A 10,002-nucleotide genomic window follows, 5' to 3' on the forward strand; every position below is an offset into this window, starting at 1 on the left:
TCCTTTTTCGCTGTTCACTCACGGAAGGAAAAGGCATAAGTTCAGTTTCAATTTTCGCGCCGTTTTCTACTGCCACTTCACCAATATGTCAATAATCTCTTTTTGAACTTTTACAAAAATTAATTCAATTGCGATCCAGGAAGTGGCTCCATGTGGTTTCTGCTTACTTTTAGTGTCAAAGCATTAATCTTGTTAATAATTATATTAAAAACTGGAAGTGAATTGATAAACATATGTAAAAGAAACAGCGCAAACTATAAACAACTGAACCCTGGTCCATTTTTCCAAACACTCCTCACTCACTGAGTCCTTTAGTTCTTGTGTCAAAATTCACTCCCACAACGCCGAGAAATCCATCATCTACCGCGACCCCCTTCACCTCACCTCTGACTATCTCCCCCTGCCCCAGAAGTCTTACAAACGTCATAACACTCACCAGCAGAAGTTAGAAGAAGCCCTTGTGCGTGTATACAAACCCACCCCACAGTGCCCTCAGGCATCCCCACAGGAGTCCTACGATCCTCACAACCACCCACCCACCACCAGCAGGAGTATCAGGAAGGGGCGCGTGTGTATACAATCCTGCTGGCCCGGAAGGAGGGTAAACAGGGAAGGTTGGCTCTCTGCAAACTTCATATCTATTGTGCTCAAGGTTTTCTCATATCCCCCGTGTTGTTATGCTAAGCGAACAATGCTCGCCTCCCACCGACCTCCCGGGCTGGACACAAACTAAGGGATGGCTTCTTAACACGGTAAAGCTTTGTTTTAGGGATAGTTTAAGCGTAAGGAAGGATTGAAGTTCAGATCATGTACCAAATATAAAGGAATACTTGAATATAGGTGATGATATAGTGAAGACGGATGTTCAGATGTAAGGAAAGGTACAGGTAAAGAAGATATTAGATGGAAAATAGAAGGACCGAAGCGTTTAAATGCAAAAGGAAGTTTAGGTACACACGAGGAACTGAGTACGAGAAAAAGTTTAGATACAGTGGGCTATAAAAATATTATATACAGGATAATGTAAACGCCCCTTTTTTTCATTATTATTATTATTATTATTATTATTATTATTAGTAGTAGTAGTAGTAGTAGTAGCAGTAGTAGTAGTAGTAGTAGTAGTAGTAGTAGTAGTAGTAGTAGTAGTAGTAGTCTTGGTAGTATGAGTATTTTTATCCTCATTCTGGAACTCGCCAAATATTCTTTACAGGTGGTACAAAGGTTGATCTCACGAGGCAGAGAAACTAATCCCTCAACGTGAACGAATTTTTCTTTACATTTTATTCGTTAAGGCATTTTGATGAATGGTAATAAAGGTTTATAACGCTCAAATACAAACCAGAACTAAAACACAGAAATTGGCGCGAAAAATGGAAAACACAGACAAAAAAATAAATAATCTAAAACAACTTGAAATTGACTTATAGCTTCCTTTCACATATGTACTTATAAATTCGTTTTCTTTTACTGAAGCTTCCAACAAATTATAAACTTACGGATAAATGTACAAACCAACTTGAACACACTTTCAAGACTCCGTTCTCCCATACACACTTGCTTCCCCTCTCTCTCTCTCTCTCTCTCTCTCTCACACACACACACACACACACACACAGACACACCTTCACCCGGTACTTAAATCGTGACAACTATCCTCGGCTCATTAAGAAGGTTCAGGGGTGGGGTGCAGGAGAGAACGAGGTGAAGGAGAGACGAGGTGAAGGAGAGACGAGGTGAAGGAGGGACAAGGTGGACTAAGGAGGGGTTAAGGGAATGGTAGGGGTGAGTGCGGTGAAGGCGGAAGGGTTATGGTTGAGATGGTGTGGAATTAAGGGGTAGGATGGGGTGGTGTTAAGGTTAAGGGGTGAAGTAAAGGGGGAGGGTTATGGATGGGCTAGAGTTGGATTAAGGGGTGGGACGGGGTGGTGTTATGGGGAAGGTCGTAGGGGTGAAGAAAAAGGGGAGGGTTATGGATGGGTTAGAGTTGGATTAAGGGGTGGGACGGGGTGGTGTTATGGGGAAGGTAGTAGGGGGTGAAGTAAAGGGGGAAGGTTACGGATGGGCTAGAGTTAGATTAAGGGGTGGGATGGGGTGGTGTTAAGGGGAAGGTGGTAGGGGTGTAGTAAAGGGGGAGTGTCTAGGTAGCAGGTACACCAGCGATCGATACCAGCGGCTCCTTATTTATTGATACAAATAATTACCAGCCAATTTACCCGGGTCCCGATTGTCCCAGGGCTTTGTGTCTCCCCCTGTGTCTCCCTGTATCCCCCGGTGCCCAGGTGTGTTTCCCCGTATCTCTGTGTCCCTCTGTGTCTTCCTATGCCCTCTGTATCCCAATGTGCCTTGTTATGTTCCCTGTGTCCTGTTGTGTCCCTGCGTCCCCTGTGTCTCTGTGTCCCGCTGTGTCTCCCCGTGTCCCGCTGTGTCTCCCCGTGTCCCGCTGTGTCTCCCCGTGTCCCGCTGTGTCTCCCCGTGTCCCGCTGTGTCTCCTTATGCCCCCTGTATCTCTATGTGCATTGCTGTGTCTCCTTAAGTCTCCTGTCTCCCTAAGAGTGTCCGCTGTGTCTCCATGTGTCCCACTGTGTCTCCTTAAGTCTCCCACACATGTGTCCTGCTGTGTCTCCAGCATGTGTCACTGTGTCTCCTTGTGTCCCCGCTGTCTCCATGTGTCCCTGTGTCTCCTTAAGTCTCCATGTGTCCTGCTGTGTCTCCATGTGTGCTGTGTCTGTGTCCCTTGTGTCTCCATGTGTCACTGTGTCTCCTTAAGTCTCCATGTGTCCCACTGTGTCTCATGTCCCCGCTGTGTGTCTCCCTTGATCTCCACATGTATACAGTATGCCCTGTGTCACTGCATGTCCTCTGTATCTCCATGTATCATGCTGCTGTGTCCCGCTGTGTCTCCCTATGTCCCCCTGTGTCCCGTTGTGTCTCCCTATGTCCCCTGTGTCCCGCTGTATGTCCCTGTGTTCTGCTGTGTCTCCCTGCATCCCGCTGTGTTTCCATGTGTCCCGCTGTGTCTCTTTGTGTCTCCATGTGTCCCGCTGTACCTCCCTGTGAATCCCTGCATCTCGCTGTGTCCCTCTATGTCCCGCTGTATCTCCCTGTATCTCACTGTGTCCCTCTGTGCCCTACACTGTAGTTCACTACGAACCTCCCATGTGCCCTTGCTGTGACCTCCCCTGCTATGACCTGGCCTGATTACCCAGAAAAACCTGTGACCTACTTTTATCCTAGACCGATTCCTGCAGGACTTGTAACTCACAACAGGTACAGGTCACAAGATAACCCGTACCTGTTGTGACTTAACGTCACTATCCTATAACCAGCACCTGCTATGATCAAGCATGATTACCCCCAAGATGCGAAGCCGCTGTGACCCGACCAAAAACTCCCGACCCCGGAGACGGAGAGAAGTGGGTGAGGGATGAGAGGTGAGGGGTGGGCGGGGTGAGGCGGGTCGAGGAGGCTGGCAGGCAACACATTCATATTCGTAAATCGCTGTCTTCTGGGGATGTCGAGGGACCGTGCGTTTGAACTGAATACTAAAGAGAAAAAATGAGTTTCCGACTTCCCTTCAGAGTCTTTATTCCAGACCGATAAATTCTGAGACTGACGGCCTGGTTCTTTGTGTTTCGGACTTGGGTCTTTATCCCCTGCTGGTGGGTCACCCCCCACCCTCCCACCCCACCCCACCTTCGCCGTCGTCTCCTGGAGAAGGTGAGGAGCAGCACAGGAGTGCCTGGAGGTGTCTGTCTTGAGAGTCACACGAGAGGTATTGTTTGATGGTGACGGGGTGTGGGTGACGTAGGTGTTTCTCTCTCTCAATTATAACGCAGAGCTTGACCCATATATATATATATATATATATATATATATATATATATATATATATATATATATATATATATATATATATATATATATATATAAATTACACTGAGGAGCCATAGGCAAGCACACCTGGCCGAGTGTATTCATTTGATGGGTGACCAGGATTAATGTCCAAGAAAGGAAGCCAATCCTCCACTCTGGCCAGGAATCGAACCCATGACTGGAGAGGAAGAAGAAGAGTGGTTGAGGGGGGGGGGGGTGAGACATAAAACGAGAGGGGATATTTAGGAGGAGTTTTTATGAACTGGCACAGTGTCAGTTCTACTCAATGGCAGATAGGCTTCTAGGAGGCATTTTGAACACCCTTATGTTTCAAGTTCCGTGATTACCCAAGAACACTCCACAGTAGAGTAAAATATTTCAGGTGTCACATTCTTCAAACATCTGGAAAAAGCTTACCAGTATGACAGCAGCTTAGAACACAGTGGAAGCTGCTAATGTTTGGTGAAGTGATCGTTTTTTCTTAGGCTTCATAAACATTCCTTGTGTATTAATAGGACAAGTGATAGGGGCACTAACATCACAACATTCTGAAATATAAATCATGATAAAGAAATATGAGTACTGAACACTCTTAAATGTAGGATTATATATTGAGGCTTGCCATGGCTACGTCTTGCTGGTGTCTGATGTTCATACTGTACAAGGGTGAAATTAAGTGTTAGTGAAAGACAAAGAGGCAGGCATAAAGGGATAAACCCATAACACCATATAGGAGTTAGTCAAAGAATTTAAGGGCTTAGGTCAAGTATCTCCTTGAAGAGGATCAATCATCATACTCAAGGGCCTCAGTGATTACCAGGAGAAATTTTAGCTCTTCTTCTCAAGTGGTTAAGTGGGGCATATTAGGGTTTTTTAAAGAGTGTGTGTGTGTGTGTGTGTGTGTGTGTGTAATAATAATAATAATAATAATAATAATAATAATAATAATAATAAACGGTTTATTAATAGAGTTGCAGCCGGTGGCTGAAAATATACAAACTTACATGTGATTTAGACATAATGATATGCATTCAATACATTTACAAGGCTGTACAGTACATAAATCAGGAGTTGTTTATTATTTTAACAATAGATGGGATGGTGCTATTCTTATATCTATCAGTGCGGGCTCCTATGGGCTGAATTTTGTTGTAGTGGCAGACTGCGCGAGGTGGGCGGGGGACTGTCGGTGGCAGGAGGTGGCGATGACTAGGATGGTGCGGTAGTCCACTGCCAAACCTTGCTAGTGCTTGGTGGTGGAGATCACTGAGGGATGGCATTTCAAGGGTTGAGAGAACGTTGTTGTAGCCGGAGTAGTCTGCGCCGAGCATGATTCTGCAGGCCCTTTTCTGTACCTTCTCTAGCTGACGTTGTTGGGTAGAGTTGGAGATCGTCCTCAGCTCTGGCGTGGGTGCCCCAAGTGACCAGAGTCGTTGTAGCATGTAGAGTAGGTACGAGGCTGCCTTGACTGTGTTGTTTACATGGGCCTTCCAGTCCCGTTTGTGGTCTATGGTAACACCCAGGAGTTTGGCAGACTGCACTGGCTGGAGAGGATGGGCACCCACTGTGACTGCTGGAGCTTGCACTGGAGTGGTGGTAGTATTGATGTGCATGGCTATGGTATTGGTGTGGTTGATGGTGACCTTGTTCTCCGTAGTCCATGCCTCTAGCCTGTCCAGGGTGCCTTGTATCGATGAGTAGTTCGGTGAGGTGTTGTCCACTGTAACCCCCACAGTGCAGTCATCCACGTACTTCCACCTGTGAGGAATGTCCGACAGAGCGTCGTTGATCAGGATTAGGAAGCACAGTGGTCCCATCCTGGTCCCCTGGGGAACACCGCAGGTGAGGTGTTGGAATGTGGAGACAGAACCATGGTACCTCACTGCCTGACAACGCTCACTCAGGAAATCGGTGGCCCATGATACCAGGTTGGTGGGCAGACCTAGTGCAATGGCTTTGTTGATAACAGTGCAGTGATCAACAAGGTCAAAAGCCTTCTTGAAGTCAACAAGGGCAACGGCCACTGATGTCTTACGTTTCTGCAGGTTTTTGTGCAGGAAATCCAGGAAACTAACTAAGCAGAGTAGACTGGGTATGGGGGTAATGGCAACTGGCCTGAGGTCGTTAGGAAACTGTGGGGTGGGGACCTTGGGGATAGGGGTGACAAATGCGGTTTTCCATTCATTAGGGCATTTGCTTTGTCTGAGGGATGCATTAATAATGGAACAGAGGGGGGTAGCAAGTTCGACTGCAAATTCCTTGTAAATTTTGATTGGGAGGTCAATTGGGGTTGTGGAGCGTTTGGATTAAAATTTCAGGAGTTTGTTGGCAATTCCAAATGGTTGAACACTGAGAGGGGAGGCCGTAAGCCAGGAGGAAGTGAGTGTGTGTGTGTGTGTGTGTGTGTGTGTGTGTGTGTGTGTGTGTGTGTGTGTGTGTGTGTGTGTGTGTGTGTGTGTGTGTGTGTGTGTGTGTGTGTGTGTGTGTGTGTGTGTGTGTGTGTGTGTGTGTGTGTGTGTGTGTGTGTGCGTGTGTGTGTGTGTGTGTGTGTGTGTGTGTGTGTGTGTGTGTGTGTGTGTGTGTGCGTGACAGAAAGTTCATATCTTGCCATACCAAGTTAAACACGTACTGTTTGTACAGATGAATTTCTGTATAATTTAAGTTCAGTAATTTTAAAGTTAACGTGACACTAATTTCTAAGGCTAGTACAAGCTATAACCGATATTTACACACACACACACACACCTACTACCTACACCTATTGACTTTTATAAGAATCATTGTCCTATAAAAATGATTGTGATAACCACTTACCTGTGTTATCGTTCTCCAAGAGCCAGGTATTGTGTGAGAAAGGACGTAATCATAACATTCAAGGATCCCCCTTACCTGCCCCCCCAGACTAACTTCCTCCTGCACCCTCCTCACACCTCCTCCCTCCCACACTACCTACCTCCTCCTCATTCACCTCCTCCTCCCCACACTCACCCTACCTCCCTCCCTGTTCCTCCCTCCCTCCCCACCTCACCTCCTCCCCTCCCCTCATTCACCTCCCTCCCTACTACACTCACCTCCCTCCCCTCCCTCATTCACCTCCCCTCCCTCCCCTCCCTCCTCCCCTCCCTCATTCACCTCCCTCACACGCCTCCACTCTCCTCCCCTCCCTCATTCACCTCCCCTCTACACCTACCTACCAGGACACCCTTCTCCTCCTACACCTATCCCCCCAGCAATCATCTCTCCCGCCCCCTCCCCTTATCCCCCATATCGTCCTCCCCCCACACGCTCCTTCCTCCTCCCTACTATTATTTGAATGAAACCAGGGGTTTATCTGGACCAGCGGTAACCAATCAGAACTGAGCTTGACTTTGAGAAACTCTACCACAGGGAACTTAGCCTTGTCAACACGATCAGGTTGCCTGTGATTGGTCAGCTTATGAGGCAATTTAGCTCTTTGTAACTTTTCTTTCAGGGTGTTTTTCTCTTCCTCTTCTTGCACACACACACACACACACACACACACACACACACACACACACACACACACACACACACTCTGTATATGCGTACACAAAAACACACACAAATGAAGATAAACATACCTTGATGTAATAAAGTAGTTTTATTTAGTCTGCTCTAGTGACCCCGATACCTCCATCATCATTATCTCTCTCTCTCACTCTCTCTCTCTCTCTCTCTCTCTCTCTCTTCTCCTACCGGTGTTCATTAATTCTATCTGTCATTTTGCCTTTCATTCCACTTCGTTCTTTCCTCTCTAATTCCTCTCCTTTCTTTTACCTCTCCCTTCCACTCCCCTCCCCAAACCTTCCCTCTTCTCCCTTTGTACCTTTTGTCTCCCTCTCGTTTCACCTTTTCCCCTTCTTCTTCTTTCTTCTCCCATCCTCCTCATCACCACTTCTCTTACCCTCTCTCCATTTCGTATCTTTTCTTTCCTCCTTTTTCTACTTTCCGCTCTTCTCCCGCTGTTTTCTCCCTTTTCCTCCTACCAACCATTTCTCCCTCCCCCCCCCCCCCCCTCACCCCCTTCACCTCCTCCATCCGTTTCCTACCTTTTCCTCCTCCCTACCTTCTCTCCCTCCCTCCCTCCCTCTCTCCCTCCCTGCCTCTCTCCCTCCCTCTATCTCGGAGTGCACAGGGACACTCATTAGGTTTGCGAGGCTGCTCTAGATTATTAAGTGTCACGGCCAGCTGAGGAACACTAAAGAGAGGTAGCGGTAAGCCCTCTCCCACCTGTAATTACCAAACTCTCATTAACTTCTGTATTGCTGTAACTTTTGTATTAGAGTAGTGAGAACTGACTGCCCTCCATATGCAATGTGTTCACAAATAAAAGCAACGGGCAATAAAAATGAACTTAATTTCCTTGTTTCTCACATCACTCGAGAGTTTTAACTGCTTCGTATTTTTTTAATTATACTTAATCTTAAAATAAACGCAAGATTATTACTTCCTATAAATATAACACAAATTAAGACATCAATATCCACTCGCTAAATCAGAAGAACACAAAGGAGAGAATGTCTATGATAGCGGATGACTTTTACTCACCAAAACTAAGATGTCTGCTGTCATTTTTACATAAGAGAATCGCCCTTTACTGTAGCACTTTCAGGGTATCATTGTCAACACGGCACCAGTAAGAATTATTATTATTATAAATATAAAGGAATGACACAAAAATGTACAATAAATCCCAAAGTGTCAGCCAGATCTAGTTCTACCCAGGTGACGTCTAGAAAGAGTCTGTCATGTCAATACAACACGTCTGTTTATATTTCTAGAGACATCTGGTGGCGACTGGTGGAGTTAACCCCAAACCCGTTGAAGGTAAAATTACATAGTCTATAACAATTCATCAGTGGGTAGTAAACGGTGCTGTGAGGGACGAGGTAGTGAGGCAGCTCCATGTTGTGAGGGACGAGGTAGTGAGGCAGCTCCATGTTGAGAGGGACGAGGTAGTGAGGCAGCTCCATGTTGTGAGGGACGCGGTGGTGAGGAAGTTCCATGTTGAGAGGGACGAGGTAGTGAGGAAGTTCCATGTTGAGAGGGACGCGGTAGTGAGGAAGTTCCATGTTGTGAGGGACGCGGTGGTGAGGAAGTTCCATGTTGTAGTGAGGAAGTTCCATGTTGAGAGGGACGAGGTAGTGAGGAAGTTCCATGTTGAGGAGGGACGAGGTAGTGAGGAAGTTCCATGTTGAGAGGACGAGGTGGTGAGAGTTCCATGTTGAGAGGACGCGGTAGTGAAGTTCCATGTTGTGAGGGACGCGGTGGTGAGAGTTCCATGTTGAGAGGGACGCGGTGGTGAGGAAGTTCCAGGTTGAGGGAGGGACGCGGTGGTGAGGAAGTTCCATGTTGTGAGGGACGCGGTGGTGAGGAAGGTCCATGTTGTGAGGGACGTGAGCAGTGATAGTAGGGAGGTGTGAGGAGAATGCAAAAGTATGTGTAAATATGTGACTGTGTGTGTGCAGGGAGAATATATAAGTGTGTGAGAGCGAGAGAGGTGATGAAAATTTTTGGAGAATGTTTGGGAGTGTGAAGAGAAGGAGAGAGGCGGAGAATAAAGGGAGAAAGGGGAAAAGGGAGAGAGGCGGAAAATGAAAGGAGAAAGGGGGGAAAGGGAGAGAGAAGAGAGAGAAGTGAGTCATCATTAAACACATGTGTCTCGCTAAACACCCTTACCACTAATCACATCTAAAACACTTTTATACCATTACGACAAAGGTGACTGGTATACTGTAGTGACTATGCCCTGATATTGAGTATGGTATAACCTGGCCTGTTATCGTCGTGTTGATTCAGTTTACACAAAAGCGGGTCAGCTCGGTATCTGTCAAACATATTTACAAACAGTCCGGGAGCGAGTTGTTGCATCCGGACTATATCCAGAGCGCGTTCGTGGTGACGTCATGACCTCTTTCTATAGCATTTTTTACGTGTCTTAGTGAGATAGATTTTAAGATAAATTCGTCGAGGAAAATTTACTGAGCTCCACCAAAAGTTGCATATTGATCTTTGAACTTTCACGACAAATTTATAACACCAAAGTAAATTTTTCGGATTAACTCACCGTGATTTACTATATACCTTGTTGATGATGTTTTTATTGTT

General features: G+C 46.4%; 1 protein-coding gene across 1 annotated transcript; it reads left to right on the top strand.

The window, feature by feature from the left end:
• The first annotated feature begins 2,336 nt into the window (after nt 1-2,336).
• LOC121876125 (keratin-associated protein 10-4-like) lies at nt 2,337-3,173 on the top strand. Its single transcript, XM_042381063.1, has one exon. The coding sequence runs from the start codon at nt 2,337-2,339 to the stop codon at nt 3,171-3,173; it is 837 nt and encodes a 278-aa protein (XP_042236997.1).
• The last annotated feature ends 6,829 nt before the right edge of the window (nt 3,174-10,002 follow it).

Source organism: Homarus americanus, unplaced genomic scaffold (genome assembly GCF_018991925.1).
Source record: "Homarus americanus isolate GMGI-L3 unplaced genomic scaffold, GMGI_Hamer_2.0 scaffold34921, whole genome shotgun sequence".
Classification (NCBI taxonomy): Eukaryota; Metazoa; Arthropoda; class Malacostraca; order Decapoda; family Nephropidae; genus Homarus; species Homarus americanus.